This window comes from Lissotriton vulgaris, chromosome 11 (assembly GCF_964263255.1).
Source record: "Lissotriton vulgaris chromosome 11, aLisVul1.2, whole genome shotgun sequence".
Classification (NCBI taxonomy): Eukaryota; Metazoa; Chordata; class Amphibia; order Caudata; family Salamandridae; genus Lissotriton; species Lissotriton vulgaris.
In genome coordinates, this window is record NC_141699.1 from 1077031676 (window position 1) to 1077049410 (window position 17735).

Below are 17735 nucleotides of genomic sequence, written 5' to 3' on the forward strand. Positions count from 1 at the left end.
TTGGATTCAGATCTGCAAGATATACATTTACCCAGTGAACCACCTTAAGTCTTTACTGGAGGCGACTGAACAGAAGCTTCGTCAATGGACTACCCTCCCCCAGAGGCCCCAGAATGCTTGCTCGAACCCTCAAACTTTCTCCCATTTCTCCGGGCACCCTCTACTTAAGTAAATCGAGTGCTCTGTCTGCATTCCCACTTCAATCTAAATGCAGTAGGGAAAGTTTTCCTTTTCTCAAGCAAAACATTCTATTCCCACTCCAACCCAAGCTACAGAAGGTAAAGTGTTGGCCTTTGGAGGGGACATATTAACTATTCTTACACCAACTGCCCAACAGTAGGGAAAGTGTTTACCTCTGGGGGTGAGACATACCTAATATTTCCACTCAAACCAATTCAACTCTGATGAAAGTATTGGATATTGGAGGGATAAGATTTACTATTCCTACAAGAGTAGGGAAAGTGCTGGACTATGGAGGGATAATGTTTACTATTCCCACCCCAACCTAAGCAATAGTAGGGGAAGACAAACTTTGGAGGGGTCAGATTTTGCAACTCTCCATCTGACCTTGTATTTGTTCAATTCAAGCAGGATGCATCCAAACCTTCATGTGAATCCACCATTACTATTTGTCTAATAGTGATATTGCAAATAAAGTATATTAGAACATTGGAATGTGGAGCACTCCATTGAATACAATGGAGTGCTCTGTGCTTCTACGGCGGGTAAAGGCCTGCAGAACAACATTCCAATGTTGCTGTTTCAAAATCCTCGAGCTCCTGAAGCCTTTGTTTTATTTGTTAGAACATTCTGCCATCTAGTGGCAGAATGTTCTAATAGCCTTATAGCCCTTCGTGGCTGGGTTATACCGGCCATTAAAGTCCTGCTCCCTTGTTAAAGGCCCTCGCCTTCGGCTCAGGCCTTTAACGCTAGAGCGTGCCTTTACCAGCTGGTATAGCCCGCTATGTTATAAGGCTATATTAAAGTAGATAATTTTTTTGCTGATTGTGGTATTGCGGTTAAAATACCTGCCAACTTTACTTATTACTGTTGAACTACCAAAAATGAAGATTCATTTACCATCACAATGATCAGTGTAAACCAGCTGACCTCTCTGTTATTTCAGTTCTCATAATTAAGAATTTGTTCTCAGGAGTACTTACTTATTAACAAACCTCAAGATAAAAGGGAGATTAATGAGTAATGGACAGGGCTTCCCAGCACTTTGTCTGAAACAAAATCTGGTGGCATGGATTGATGGTTGAAAATGGTACTGTAATGTACATGGGCTGGCAAATTTGATGGAGGAATCAGATACCCTAATCTTTCTACAAACGTTTGATATTTTGATGTTTCTGGAAATTCAGAAAGAACAAAACCTACCAATTATTGGTTTCCAAGAATTTAGCATCCCAGCCACCCGTGCATCACAGCAAGGATGAGCTAAAATAATCCTTTCCTTTTACAATACTTTTAGTTTTGCTCTCAAGATTGAGGCAATTGATTTTCAGTTGACTTGGTTGCAGCGCATCAAATTACACTTTCATTCCCCTGTTATACTGCTCAATATTTAGCTGAGTACATGGTGAAATATTAAAAATACTCAATTGTTCTCATGTAGGAAATTAAAACTCTTGAACATCAACATCCAAACATCAGCTTAATTATCTATGGAGATTTTAACTTTCATTCAATTATAGCTAATACATCTGATAAGCAGGGTAGAAATATGGGCCAATTTGGCCGTGAAAATATGTCACCTAGTCTAAGTGAAACCTTCACAGAAAATGCATTAACAGTACCGACTTTTAAAAATCTGAAACATAGTTCCACCATAGATTATACTTTTATTATGGAAGATTTGGCCAGGAATATTTACACTATTCTATCATACCAAGAATAGAATGTGATCACAATCCTCAAGACCTAACCGTAGATTGCTATATCCGAGGTGCTACAAGAAGTATCATCTGCTTATAATCTGAAAAGAATTGTCTGGCATTTAGATAAACAAGATTAAATATTTAAATTTGCATAATTTGTAATTGGAGTAGTGATAAGGCAACTGAAGAACTAATGGTGGATAAATGGAAGTTCATTTATAAATCTCTGGTGTACACATTCGGGCCAAAAAATATGTTAAAAGCAAAACTGCTTATATCTAATATCAAAAAGTGGTATATTCATTTTTCAGTCAGAAACAGCTTTCAACAGACTCCCCTCACAAATGAAAATTTAGGAGGCTAAGGAGGGCCTATTGCCAAGAACTATAGAAAGCAAATATGGCTTACCAGCAAGAACTATGGAATAGATTGTTAAGTGCTAGTAAGGCTATTAACTCCAAGGCTTTCTGGGGGATAATTAATTAACTTGAAAATGGTGAGAACAGGGCCTGCAGTGCAAATGTCACGGAAAATGACTGGGGTGATTATATCGCTACCTTGTATGGACCTGATATTTCCTCTAAAGATTGGGGAAATGGAGTAGATGAAAATGTACCATTTTGAATGAGGCTGAGCAGCCAAATTGATTCCACGGTGGTGTTAAGATTAGCTCCTTTAAGGTCAAATGAAGTATCACCTTAATACGACAGATTATACCAAATGGGGCCCTAGGCCCAAATGGTCTTCCAAATGGCATTTTTATAGCAAATACTGAGGTTGTTACTCCTCTATATAATGAGGTTCTACTAATGAATGGGTTCCTGAGACATGCAAGGAAGTGGCCTGCAGCCTACTTACAAAACTCTTCCATATGAAAAACTGACAAATTAACGAATAATAGCCCTAAAAGATGTTGAGGCAAAAGTCTTTGCTAGCAGTTTTTTGGGGGATCTTGAGGAATGGTTAGTGGAAAAGCATCTAATCTCAATCAATGAATCAGGTTTTTGTAAAGGTCAATCCACAGTTACCAACCTACTAACCTTAACCCTGATGGCAGAGATAAATTTTGAAAAAAACGAAATCTATATGTCCGTTTTGTAGATCTAAAAGCAACATTCGACTCTGTCCCATGAGCTACACTACAGAAAAATTATTACGTTGGGGCATTCCTCGTAAATTACTGTACACAATTACTCTATTATATACAAACACTTGGGTTCAGGTTAAGTTAGGGGAGGACCTCAGTTTGACTTAGCAATCAAAACCATTATTGATCTTAAACAAGGATGTGTACTTGCTCTGTGTTTTTTTAATTTTATATGGTTGATTTGTACCAGCATTTGCATAAAATCATTGCCCATCCACCTACGTTTGCAAACTGTTGCAGAAAATATTCACAATATGCGGACAATATGATCCTACTTAGTCCAAACCCTATAGTTCTACAGCGACTCCAAGATTCTTTTGAAGAATATACAGCTGTGAATTGTTTTGAACTAAATATTAAGAAAATTAAGATAGGGGCATCATTCGCCAAGTCTAAAGTATGGCAGAAATGACTATGGTTGTTGCTAGGAGCTATAATGAATCCTAATTGATGATATGGTCTCTTTTAAAGATATATTTTTATGTTTTAAGAGCTAAGACATCATCCTCTATCGTTGCTTTTAAATTATTAGGGGATAAACTTAGGTGTCAATCGAATGACCATCTGGTGACAATTGTGAGAGCCAAGTTGATTCCAGCTTTAGCTTACGGTTCAGTTATATTCAAAGGGAAGAAAGCCAAATTACTTGGCTTACTTCAGATGAAAGCATTTTATGATTCCAAATTAAACTGGCCAAGCTGGGGTTTTGCTAGAGTTTGGTCTCCAAAGCCATGTCTGATCAAGGCAGGCAGCATTTCCAATATGCATGTATTCTTTATCTCTATATGATTCAGGCTCTCTGGCGAACATGTGTTGGCAGGAAATAAATCACTTGACCCATGCTGGTGCACGAAGATTGTACTTATCCAACTGTTTCAAGACTTTTGAGCTACAGTCTGAATTTCAGGAAAAGACTAGTGCCTCCCTTAAACTCTTCCTGAACTGGAAAACAAACGTTCTCTTGTTTATAGCTGATAAGGATACTCTGGCAGCAAAGAAGCAGACTTGGGCAGTGAAAATTAATTTGAAAAACTGGAAATCCAATCTGACCTGTCTGCATCTTTTTCATCAGGAATGAGGAATATATTTTCAAAATTACACCTTTGCAGATATTCAACCAAGGATGGAATACTATATTGGGTACAACAATGGACATCCAACCCAACTGCTGTAGACTTTGTAATTACATGCAAGAACCTTTATTACACATTGTTTGTGTTTATCTTATTTTCTTGAGGCCTGTTTTGTTCTTTTAAAACAATTGTTTTTAAAATCAGGACTGAGAACATGTCATCAAGCTAATAAGCTTTGTCTATTGGGCAAATCAAATCCAACAACTTGCCATTTGTTTACGTTTCTGGCTTTGGTGGGTAGAATGTTTAAATCTTTATCTTCAACCTTTAGCATTGTTTTAAGTTATTATTTTGCACTATGTTGTATAGTTTTAAACACTGTGATCATATGAAGATATTTTGTACATCACATTGATATTTAGTGGATTGATACATCATAGGCCTTTATGTACTTTAGTATTAATATGCACAAATGATTTTAAATATCTGGTCTTTGTTATTGTAATATTCCTCCTATTCTTGCTCTTAGTGAATGTTTCACTTGCAAAATGTGTTTCTTTCGATCTCGTGCTATTTGTGATGATTTTTTATTAATCAGACAATAAACATTGCTTACTTACTTACTATTACCACTTCACTGTAATCAAGAATAGGGAAAGTGTTCAACACTGGAGTGGGTAGATTTAGTATTCTCACTCCAACCTTAGCAACATTGGTGAACGTCTTGAACTTTGGAAGTGTCAGACTACGAGGAGAGGAGGTTTACTACTCCCACTCCAACTTAATGAACAGTAGGGAAAGCATTGAACTTTGGAGGGGTCAGATTTACTATTCAAACTCCAACCTAAGCACATTTTGTGAAGGTGTTATACTTCAGAGGGGGGGGGGGATTTATTATTTTTACTCCAACCTAAGCAACAGAAGGGAAGCAACACGGAACTTTGGAGAGGTCCAATTTACTATTTATTCCCACACAAAACTATGCAGCAAAGGGGAAAACAATGGACTTTGGAGGGGTCAAACACAAACCTATGCAAATTGGTGAAAGTGTTATCCTTTGGAGGGAAAAGATGTACTATTCCCACTCCAACCTGAAAAACAGTTGGGACAGTGTTAAACTTTGTAGGTGTCAGATTTCCTTTCTACTCCCACTCTAACCTAAGCAACAGTAGGGAAAGTAGAGGGCTATGGAGGGGATCAGGTATGTTATCCTAACTTCAAACTAAGCAAAGGTAGAGAAAGGATTGGATGTTTGAGGGCTCAGATATACTATTTGCACTTCAACCTAAGCAGCAGTAGGAAAAAGGTTGGATTTGGGAGAAGTGAGATTTACTATTCCCTCTCCAAATTAAGAAATGCGAAGGAAAGTGTTGGACTTTGGAAGTTAAATCTTCTATTCACTCTACAACCTAAGCAATAGTAGGGGAAGCAAATCGTTTTTATTGCACTGAGTACTTTCCCGTCGCGTTTTTCATTCCTACACTATTCCAGTAGTACATTTATTGTCAAGCCAAAATGTCAAGGTTGCATTACTTCTGATCTCATATTGTACACAACACGACAAGCATTGATCAGGAACGTTATTAGCGCTCTTACTTATTCTCCAGAGTGATTTTGGGCAGCCACACCATGTCCGCCGGCATACGGATGATAGAGATGTTATAGAAGTCAGAGGGATTCCATGTCAGCCTATAATCATACCAGACCTGGAAGCAACAAACAAAAGAGTGTAAGTCACACTGCCTTGCTTTTGCATTGTATTTTTATAAAGCTGACACAATAAATAGGCATTGGCAAAGTCAGCAGGTCTGGCTTATAAGCAAAAGTGAAGGTTTATTGCTGGTAGTTGTGGGTGTGTGGGTGGGTGGTTGAGTTGATAACACATTAATGATTCAACCTCAATAGCAGCAGCCTCACCTTTAATTCTCAGTGTCAGTTCAGCTGCATAATTAATAGAATGTATTTATGTAAGATTTAAACAACTCCATATTGGTCATACTTATATGAGGTACATAAGATCAATGTCAGTGGAGTAGTTATAAGTAGGCTTGGGAGTAATTTAAATTAAACCAGATTAATCTGAGTAATTTTGGTAATTCCACATTGTTCTTTGATGCAGAGTTACAAATAATGATATGATTTTTTTAGTTTTAATTTTTTTATTGGTATTTAGCATTTCGTGTGACAAATGAAGATACTGTTGTTACAAAACAACAAGCATGTACAAGAAGTCGAACAGTGACTTTAGATCATAGAGGTTACTACATTACGGCAGATGACAAACATTGAGTACAGCACAGTAGAGTATCCTGAGAGCTACCCCCTTGCCCGATGCTGTTCCTGTTTGTTAGAGCTTGGTTAGATGGGTTCCCCATGCCCGTGGATTAAAGGTGTATCCCCCACCATTACATTTTTCTGCTGTCATATATGTGATTTTAAGGAATGCATACCCATTTGAAAATCCATTGGTTTCAGAACTGCCGATGAGGAAGATGAGGAAGAACTATTAACTTTTTTGGGGGGTAAACTAGGGAGGTTATTGGGGAGCTACTGGAATATATAGCGATGTACACCTGTGTGCGGCTGGTTGTTTTGTCATTTCACAATGTGGTGTCGTGTACGTGTGGGAGGGTGCAGCAGATCGTCTCAGCATAGCACATGGGATTACCTGACATAGCTCTACAAATAATTATATGATAATCCCTGCTTGGGTAATTAAGAGTATTTTGGAGAAAAAGTCCTATGCAAGCTGCACATTTAGTGAGCACAAGCGGCTTCTTGGAGTGCTATTCATGTTCTATTGAATTTAGAGCTATTTCCAAAATATATGTGTGGGGGCAGTCTTGCACTTAGAAAATGACACTAAATGTAGAATTACTCTTCTTGTGTAACTCTGTGGAATCTCGCAGAATGATTAGTTAATTCCACATGATTACGATTAACTGAATTACGTGGGTTACATACACCACTGGTTACAACCAGAGGTGTCTATGGTGACGGTGAATAAATGGGACAATACATTGAGAGTATATTACACAGTACATGCATTTACAAGTTAGAGCACTGGGAGATAAAGTGATTTTCCCAAAGTCACACAGTTGTTGGTAAAATGCCAAAGCTCTACCTATGCAAGGGCAGCAACATATCCACATCTCCTTTATAACATCTCCTCCCTCTTCCAATAACCAATATCTGGTGAAAAAATCTATATCACACAACTAATACTCAGGGACAGAATGCACATTTCATTAGTACTCAATGGCCACTCGTTTAATTTTTCTGCTGCTAAATAGGATATGTTTGAAGGGAATATTAGTTTGTGCTAATTGTACTGTGTGGATCAGGATCATAATCAGGACACAAAAGGTTCCTATAGATGATAGCGGCCAGCCAGCCAGGGCCAGCCAAGGAGGTGGCCTCCTCTCCACTGATGGATGAGAGGTCTCTGCCTTGACAAAGAATTTGTGACAATCATGTCTTTTCCATATTCACTAATTGAACTTATTACAAATACATTAATGAAATTCCCAATCACGGTGTAGAGTAGGCAATCAACACACAACCACGGTATATCATAATGAGAAAAAGTGTTAATGCGTGAAAAGTCATGCCTTAAAAAGTCGAGAGAGAATTTAACAGTGAACTAACTGGAATACATGTGCTTCTTTCAATTCTTACCCCAAGTTAAGGGAGCGAGTAATTAGGCACTTGCGACCACATTTACATCTTATTATCACATGGGAAAACTAAACCTGGAGCTGAGTGACAGAAAGTAATGTTTTGGGATCTACTCACAAACAGGATTTTGTAGTACGTTTTGTAGTACTACAATAGTGCTATGAACTTCAATATGCTATTAAAAACCTAAGTGTATAGTTTATACCTCTGCCTTGCCTACTTTTTTCTGCATTGAGATCTCCGCCACACGGTTGAGTTTCCAAACACATAAGTATAAGTTTTAGTAGTGAACGTGGTAAGGACAAGGGGGTGGCTGGAAAATGGGAAATATTACTACTAAAGGGGAGGTGTTAAGGAAGGAGTGAAAATGGGCTGAAGAAGGGTAAAGAAGGGGTTTAGGTTTTTAGCAGTAACTTAAACTCCTAAGTTTGGCTCCTCACCATCAGGGGGTCAAGATGTGTAAGTTTACACCTTTGTGTAAATTTATGCTTGGATTTTGTTAGTAAACAAACGTAGTAGAGTTGCTCAAAAGTGTAAGAGCAAAGTTGCTTCTGTTAATTAGTCACTCTTAACTTACACTTGTGAATAGCTTTGCCAGTGAGTAAGAATTGGTAAACCTATTAAGCAGGTACCAAAACATAATTTCTACCAAATACCTTGAGCGATGGAACCAACAACAATGCTACTTCGAGAAGCAAAACATAAATAAATAAAACAAATATTCATGCATGTCTGTAAAGATTGATCAATATGTATTGGTCCTCTTGTCCCCAGCTCACCTGGTAGCCCTATGTTCTGTCAGCATGATGAACTGCTGGTCCGAGAACTCGCTTTGTATCAAAACAGATGATTCGTAACCAGCTTCCAAAGAAATTAATGATCACGCTACCCGGTAGCCTGGAATGGTAGCCTGTGTCAAAGAAACCTCTAAATCAAGGCAATGGCTTTACTAAAATGTGGAGGCTGCCTTTTAAATCCAAATTGTGATGCTGAGCACAGCTGCACACTACTAATCAATTTCACACCTAGTTCAGTAAGCCAGTTTCGCTCAAATGATCATCTAGCTATCGAGCTGTTTCCCAGGTACCTACCTTCTAAATACATGGTGAATACAGCAACTCATGTGTAATCGGATTAATCTCTAATTCTGTAGTCACGAGATAACTCTCATAGTGTAGAGCCCTAGGAACTGCTTTCTAATTGTACTAGGGTAGCTATGGATCATTGAGAAAAAACTTGGCATGCGATAAGGAAACATCACTGAACCAATATACCAGGATCTTGAATCATTGCAGAACTTCCAACTCACATAGTACCACCATGTGTTACACAATATCAGCTCTCTTCACATGTCACCCGGTGAGGAGCCGATATCACATGCCATGCACACAATTGTCCAGAAATGCCAGCAGACAGCAGGTTCCAGCTATTGTTTGGAAGCCCCAACAGTGGGTGTCCATTAAAGAGTGTTCAAACACACACCATTGGTGGTGGTCTTAGAAGATTTGTTTTTTAGGTGCTGGAAACAGCAGGTACAAAACTTTGCTTACCGAGAAGAAACATCATAGCACCCTGCTCCAGATGACACATGTAATAGCACTCTCAGATCTTACTTGCATGCACCAGCCCGAGCATGAAAAAAAATACACTTCAGTAGATAATCCAAAAATCTTATTGGGACCAAAAGGGTGCAGTGTAATGCACAGTGAGATCTGATTAGCAGATGCTTGATAGTTTACTACAAGCATTGGTGCATTTAAATTTCAATGAAGGAGAAGTTTCTGGTTAGCACCACAAAAAAGACTTTAATCTCTTGTATATACATCAAAGGGCTGGAGTTGAAAACAGAAAAGATCACATTTCCCATATCTTCAAAGGGAAAAAGCCTAGTGTGAATGGTCATCTGAAGAGATGGAAGAACACCTCAAAGACAACTTTTAGACCAAAAGACACGCCACCCTTACCTTGTGTAACTAGCCATGTTGCTGAAGGGGCAGAAAAACCCTGGTACGTGTATGACAGAATTAAATGGGTTTGTTAAAAATGTGGCACTTTAAAACTACAGAAAAGAGAATATGCACCAATGTCCCTACTGCAAACAATGACAGTGCTGCAAGCAACATTCCATGGATGAGGATGAGTTGTTTAGGATGACTTGACTCCTCAGAAAAGGGACCATACTCACATGCACATGGATTACACCACAGGCTAAACATAAGTGCTTCCTTACAGAGGGAAAACAGATTCACACTTATGTGAACTGTCATACCATTCTTTCTCTGATTGAGATTACAGAAGAACATAGTCACGGATTAAAGAAGATAGCTCCTGTCGAGTCTCTTGAAATATGTGTGTGCGGACATTCAGAACTATCATCCGAGAAAGTCTATATACCATCACAGATCAGATGGTCACGTACATTGAAAGAAAGGAATCATCAAACTGATGTCACACAATAGTTTTGGATCTCAACGTAGACCATATGAAGCACCTCAGAGTCCTTCAGTAGGCTCAAACATTTTGAATTGGTCTTGAGATACCAACCACAAAATCATATTGATAGGGCTCTAAAATATTGTAAGAGAGCATGGTTTCCTAGAGGAATTAACAATTGAACTCAACATTTTGGGACACCCCCTTATTTTTAGCCTCCACTTGATGGATTATCGCAAAACTTTCTATGAAGGAGCCGAAGTGGATGAACATTTTTGTGTGAAAGATTTGGCACATTCATCGATTGGCACCAAAAATGGTCTTCTTATGGAAACTCTTACCTAACTATAACTACACAGTGTTGATTGCCACTTGTTATATACATAGCATATTAGTCAACGTTAACTCTACTTCAATCACGTTTAAGGCTATATATACTAAGTAATGTGTCTCTTATTAGTGAAAATTAATTTTGACAGTATTCTAAAGTACGTACAATTGCATAATTGGGCAAAGCGGAGAAGTAGACGTAAAGTTGGAGAGTTGAAACTGAGCTGCAGCATTTATCATAAATAACGCTAGTCTTTAGCAGGCCCGGTTCTAGCGGGTGGGCCGGGTGGGCCGGGCCCACCCAAACTTTGGCCTGGCCCACCCAAACATAACCCTTGGCCCTGGCAGTGACGTCAGCAAGGCCTGCAGAATATGGCCACTGCAAGTTAAAACGTTCTTCGAACGTTATCTTTCTTTAGGAGTTGCGTAATTGGGCCTGGGCTCGCACCCCCAATCACGCATCTCCTATTAGGCAGGTGGGCTGTGTGCCCGCCCACTCGTGCAGGTACATTAGGAGCACTGAGAAGGGGACAAAGCCTTTCGTTTGAACTGGATTTGTGGATAATTAATTCTTTTCTGCTGGTAAAGAGGAGTTTGTTTTGCCGTTTCGTTTTCCAGACCTTCCTGACCCCTTGAGCTGTTTGTTTAACCGATCCGAGAATGTGTGGCTATTGTGTTTTTTAAATCTGTGAGAAAGACATACTTAGAACGCCGTGTTTATTTCATTTTCATTTACATCGGAAGTTTAAATCGTTGGTATCATTCATGTCCAAATAACCTTGGGGATTGTTGATCTTGCTGTATTTAAATGCAATAGAACTGTAGTTAACGTGGATAGCTCAGTGGGTTACTGCCTTTGTCACAGAGATCCTTTGATACATAGGACAGTGTGATCAAAGACGTGTATACAAACCAGAATGGTATAATTAAATTTTTTTTTTTTGTATTGCTAGTTAGTTCGAATTTTCCCAGTATTTCATTATTCTAATGTTGCAATACAGAGTTTGGGCAGATATAATTTCTAATCAGTACAGCCAACCACTGGGGTATGCTTTAAATCCTGTGTTTGTGGTTCTCCAGACCCAACCCTCTTAATACATATTGCCCAGCAGCATGGATGAGATGTGATTCCTACACCTGGTAATCTTCATTAGCTTATGTGACATTCCCTATAGGCTGATTTGGATACTTTTATGAATCATTGTGTCTGCATACTGTGTGTGTGATGTACAGTACTGTGATACCCTACACTACGAGTAGCGCTATACAAGAAATAAAATGCATATGAGAGAGGGGCTATGGAGTGATGATGGGCTCTGTTGGAGGGTGGCAATGAGGGAATCCGAGGGGGGCATCATGAGGGGTGGAGATACGGAGAGATGGAAGGCACTGGTGGAGGTTGTTTGTGAGGGAGTCTGAAGAGGAGGTCAAGGGGGAGGGGCTTTGGAGTGATGAGAGGCACTGGTGGAGGGGTAGGAAGGGATTCTGAGGAGGAGGTCATTAGGGGCACTGGTGAAGGGTGGTAGGGAGGGAGTCTGAGGAGGCGGTCATGAGGGGGGTTGCTTTGGACTGATGAGGGGCACTGGTGGAGGGGTAGGAAGGGAGTCTGAGGAGGAGATCATGAGGGGGAGTTGCTTCTAGTGATGATGGGCACAGGTGGAGGGTGGTAGGGAGGGAGTCTGAGGAGGAGGTCATGAGGGGCACTGGTGGAGGGTGGTAGGGAGGGAGTCTGAGGAGGCGGTAATGAGGGGGTTGCTTTGGAGTGATGGGCACTGGTGGAGGGTGGTATGTAGGGAGTCTGAGGAGGAGGTCATGGGTCAGAGGGGCTTTGGAGTGATGAGGGGCACTGGTGAAGGGTGGTAGGGAGGGAGTCTGGGGAGGAGGTAATGGAGAGGGGCTATGGAGCGCTGAGGGGCACTGGTGGAGGGTGGTAGGAGGGAGTCTGAGGAGGAGGTCATGAGGGGAAGAGGCTACGGAGAGATGAAGGCCAGTGTTGGAGGATGGCAATGAGGGAATCCGAGGAGGGGGAGGTCATGGGGAGGAGCTATGGAGAGATGAGGGGCACTGGTGGAGGGTGGTAGTGGGGGAGTCTGGGAGGAGGGTGGCAATGAGGGAATCCGATGAGGTCATGGGGGAGGTGCTTTGGAGCGATGAGGGACACTGGTGGAGGGTGGCAGTGAGGGACTCAGGAGGAGGTCAATGGGGGAGGGGTTATGGAGCGATAAGGGGCACTGGTGGAGGGTATTTGTGTGGGAGTCTGAGGAGGTGGTCATGGGGAGGGGCTTTGGAGTGATGAGGGACACTGGTGGGGGGCAGGTAGGGAGGGAGTCTGATGGGGAGGTCATGACTGAAAGGGGCTAAGGAGAGATGAAGTGCACTGTTGGAGGGTGGTAGTAAAGGTGTCTACCGAGTAAGAGGTCAGTGGTGAGACACCAATAAATACTTTTGCACCGGCGCTATAATAGACCCTGTAATGTTTTTGCTTATTTAATTAGCAGTTGGGTCATTAGGGCCACTGTGTAACATATTTTAAAGTGTGTGCTAATTATATTTACTCTTATATTCAGGGTTTTCAGTTTGAAGGTGATTTTACAAATCTTTTTAGTGGGATTATGGAGAATGAAACCAGGTGGTGCCTGATATGTGGCTGGGGACCAAGGTTAGCTGTGAGTTAAGGTGCACGGTAGAGAGATTGTAGAAAATTGATGATCAGGCCTGGAAGGGAGTGTACTGCAGAGTCTGGGGTCAGATGGAGGTAATAATGAAGAGAGATTCTCTCTGAAGGCTGGCAACGAGGCAGGCTGAGTAGTGTTACTTGCCTGATACTCCCACCTCAGAAACCTCCTCTGCCCATCAAAAGGACCTTACATGGGGATCAAAACACTTTTTGAGAGAGTTAACGATTAGAAAGAGATTTTGAAAATAATGGAGGGCCCTGAATCTCCTGTTATCCCCTTCTATCACACGCAGGAGTACAGTTTTTTCTATTTGTAGGCTACCTCCAGAACCACACATTGAGCCCGCAGTGGCCCACCCAAATGTGCCCTTGGCCCACCCAAACAAAAATTCCTGGAGCCGGGCCTGGTCTTTAGAGCAAATGATGGGGCTACCCACCCATTCTATTCATATGTATGTGTAGTTCTGTGCATGTTTCAGTGCTCTAACACAAGAATGTACAATGCTGAAAGCATGTATACAATAGATGAGAGAGTATTTCTTCTTCTTTGAAGAAAATGTTTTTCATTGTATCTAATACCATTTACCCAAACTGCACAAAGTTCAATCCAGAAATGGGAAATATTGCTTTATCAATCAAAAAAAGTTCTTAAAATCACAACCTGATTTATATGAAGAATCAAGCAAATATTTTAAAACTGGATAAAACTCTGATGAACTGGTCACTTTAAAACAATGTTCGCGGGCTGAAAATACTTTAAATATCTAACTATACCACAGATGGATAAATAACGCTTTTGTGGTTTCTTGCAGCTCTAGAACTTGAAGTTGTGCAGGCAAGAACCAATGATATACAATCACCCTGGCACACAGAAGGTGAAGTTTCCCTTCATGGCTTCCAGTGCTGCCACTCTATGAACTAGGTTAGCGCTCTAGTTCTTTACTCAAACAATGTGATGTTTACACACAGGCGGTATAGGCACAATAACATGCTGTGATGTGTTGGCTGAGACTGAAACTAGGCATAGCAGACTGATTTTAAATAAAATGAACTTCCTTATTAGCATTGCAAGGCACTGTTCATAATCATAAAAATAACTGGCAACAACAAAACAACAACAAGAACAATAATATTAGTGATAAAAATAGCAATAACAGGAGCAACAATTCTGCTACTACCTCTCCTACTACTAGTGGTAATAGTTTTACTACTGCTACGTCTACTATTAATAATAATAGTATATATCTTACATGCTTCAGCCACACATTTGATGTTAGCGTCTCATCAGCCTCTTTCTGTAAGAGAGTAAGTCAAAGCATACAATTACTACAGGTTATCCTTTAAGTTATGGAAACACATTCAGAATGTGAATTTGTTTACCGCTAACGTGTTTCGAATAAAGGTATGTAAGCCTGAAGAGTGACATATAGCCTCTTGAAGGCACTCATTGAGGTTAGTCTGGAGGATTTGCACCTCTCACCCTCTGAATTTCTAATAGCTCCTTGCCAAGGTGGTGGCCATTTTATTGTTGGCAGGCCTTCTTGAGATGTGAGGGTGGAGGTCTTATAACCATTGTGTAATAGTCTTTGTATAGTGTGCCAATATGAAAAAAAACACATGGCGGTGAGAAGAGGACCACTTCTTGACTTACTTTAAGCAGACGCTCCTTGTGCGTGCAACATTAGGCCTACATACATTCTACTGCTGATGCAAAGCCTATTGAGCAGTACTGAAGGTCTAAGCCATCATTAAAGCAAATCACTTTCTACCTAAGTGAGATACTTGTCCAATAGAAATGGTGGAAGAAGGTCCTTCGCTTGACTGAGCTACAGGACTTAACTTTGACGTCTACACAAGTGGACCATGACCACCTCACAGTGTATTATACATAGTGCCACAACATGTAATGAGTGGGTATCCCACCTTTTGGCACCACTGTAATCCTACTGTACTACAAAAGGGGCGGCAGATGCTTGCCGAACCCTTTGTATAATAAGGATGGCGTCAGGGCGATCCCAAGGTTCTACGACCTCACTTGTAAGGGCCGTAGCCACTTGCAAATGAGTAAATCCTTTGAGTCTGCACCATGTTACAGATGTGGGTGCAGCGGCAAAGAGTCCACTGACTGTGCACCAAAAAAGTGCCATACAATCAGTGCGCCTCTTTCAATGGAAGGTACGAGTGTCCCAGGCATCTACCTGCAGGCGGAAGCAGTCACTCTGTGTATCAGAGTACAGGGGTATCTCTGCCTCCCCTTTAAAAAGGAGCCCAGGTTGCCATCTTCAGTGCAAGGGAGACCGGTAACTTGAAAAAGCCGGTTCGTCTTTGCCTAATGGGTTCATGTCTACACTGAGAACTGTGCATTTGCTGTAATATGCACAGACCTCTGGTTTGCACCTTGTAAGCACACTTAAGGGTACGCAGAAGTGTAGAGTTAGACAGTGCACAGTATGTGTAACCCGCCCCCTGAACTCTTTGCATACTAATGTAGCAAACCTTGAAAGTTGCTTGGCTACCAAAGATCATGGGTGCAAAGCAATCAGTGTAGGAAAGATTTAAGTAGAAGATTGCTTTGCATCCTTAAAGGTGTATTGGGCATGCCTTGTGAATGCCTGTACCATTTGGTCTTTGGCAGGAATAATGTCATTATTTTGAATTCTGGAAGCTCGCCAGCTGCAGCCTTGCTCTTACTCCAGAAACTTCCTAAGCCAGTAAAGAAGATCACTGTTTAGTTCAGTATGTATATGTAATCCCTCATCTGATTTGTAGCTTGAGTCATATAATTGATGTTTTAGTCATAATACTTTTCTTCCTTGGAATTTAGATGGGTCCAAACTACTGATCTATCCCACGGTTTCTAATTAGTTCACTAGCAGTGTTTTGAATATTATTTGTATATCAGTTCTTAATTTGAGACAGTGGTTTCCGGTGCTCGGCACCGGTACTTAATTGTCAACACCGGCGCTTGTGACAGTCTGCCACAAGGTGGCGCTGTATGGGTAATTTAGAGATGAACACACCAACAGATAATTCTCAATTCAATGGACATTAAAAATGACTATTACCTGCCGCCCAAGCCATTCTTATAGCTTTGGGGGGCTGGAATAGTCCGAATTGTCACACTTGTAGGAGTGTGATGGTTAGTAGTTGTGTTGTGCCATCATTGGCAGCATAGCAGGGACAATGGGTGGTGCAAGCTGAAATGGCCTCCTGATGAGAGCCACGGCCCTTTTTTTTTCTTTTACAAATTAAGCACTGGATTAATATCTGAATTTATGGGCACTTGAATAACTATTTTTACTCATTACAATTTTAAGTTTCAAATTTAATTTGTGTAACATCTGCACTTTATGGGAAACTCAACATTTTCAGAGTTTGCAGCTCAGAATGAGAGAAAACATGCATAATCAGTGCATATTTTGAGGTATCTATCTTACAATTTGAAGATAACGCTACCTCCGATGGTAATAGTATCCAAAAAACCATGACCCTGGGAATGAGACCCTTGGTCAATCTCTGTGGCAAGGTGTGTTGCTGCCTTAATCACATAAATCATTTTATTAAAATCATTGTTTATTAGAGTCAGCTGAGGGAAAGGGGAAAAATAAAATGATAATAAAACCATTTTAATATTGTTTTATTTTTCTTTCCCCCTAGCGCCAGTCATGTCTGGGCAGGGTGGGGCAATGATGACAGCAGGGGAAGAGTAGTGCACACTGTAAGTGTGCATGGCGGTTTGGCATCAAACCAGCCCACTCAGACCAATCATGGTGCAGTTCTCATGCTGTATAACCAGTATGAGAGCAGTGTCTTGATTGAAGTCTAGCAGCTTGCACATTGTGTACACCAGCCCATGGGGAAATGGAGTCCGGACAGCAGCAGAACCCAAAGACGGCGGGCAGCAGGTAAGTGCTTTTTTGTGTGTTATTTACCCCCACCCCACACCTTCCCACCCCCGCCCACCACTTGCTATTGAGAGCAGCCGCTACTGCAGAGGAGTGACTCACAAGAGAAATGAGGTTGGAGAGGGTGAGTTCAAGGGCGACGTCCACAGTTTCATCCTTGTTTTTCACTGGCCGAATCTCCTTGTTATAACCTTTATCAACCATGAGGTAATGGATGAGGGTCTCCTCCTCACTCCTGCCAGAAAGACCTGCAACGTAAAACAACAGCAACATGGTTGGAGCTCTTGATGTGGGGGACAGTCACATAGAGATATCAAAAAGGGAGGGAAAGCAGTTCAAGTAAAAAAATGAATAGATGTTTAATACTTTCCTGAAAGAAATTTCAGTAAATAACATAAAGCATAAGGAAAATACATTATTGCATTATTGACAATATGCAAACTAGACAGAAGGCACCAATACTACTTATACTAATACTAATAATACAACTAATAATAATACTAATAAAATAAAAAATTGTGTTAGTCTTAGATCTGATCTTTTATTACTTCTATGTACATTTATTTCACTGTCTTCCTGGCTGGTTCAGCACACCGCCCATGTTTGGAT

General features: G+C 40.8%; 1 protein-coding gene across 1 annotated transcript in view; it reads right to left on the reverse strand.

Annotated features, from left to right (window-relative positions):
• Positions 1 to 17735, reverse strand: part of LOC147684151 (acetylcholine receptor subunit delta-like) — an 88070-nt gene that overhangs the window by 48020 nt on the left and 22315 nt on the right. The window contains exons 2-4 of the mRNA XM_086944547.1: positions 17229 to 17374; positions 14472 to 14516; positions 5700 to 5809 (exon numbers count right to left, since the gene is read on the reverse strand). Coding sequence (XP_086800673.1) covers positions 5700 to 5809; positions 14472 to 14516; positions 17229 to 17374 — 301 coding nt within the window. The remainder of the gene's footprint in view (positions 1 to 5699; positions 5810 to 14471; positions 14517 to 17228; positions 17375 to 17735) is intronic.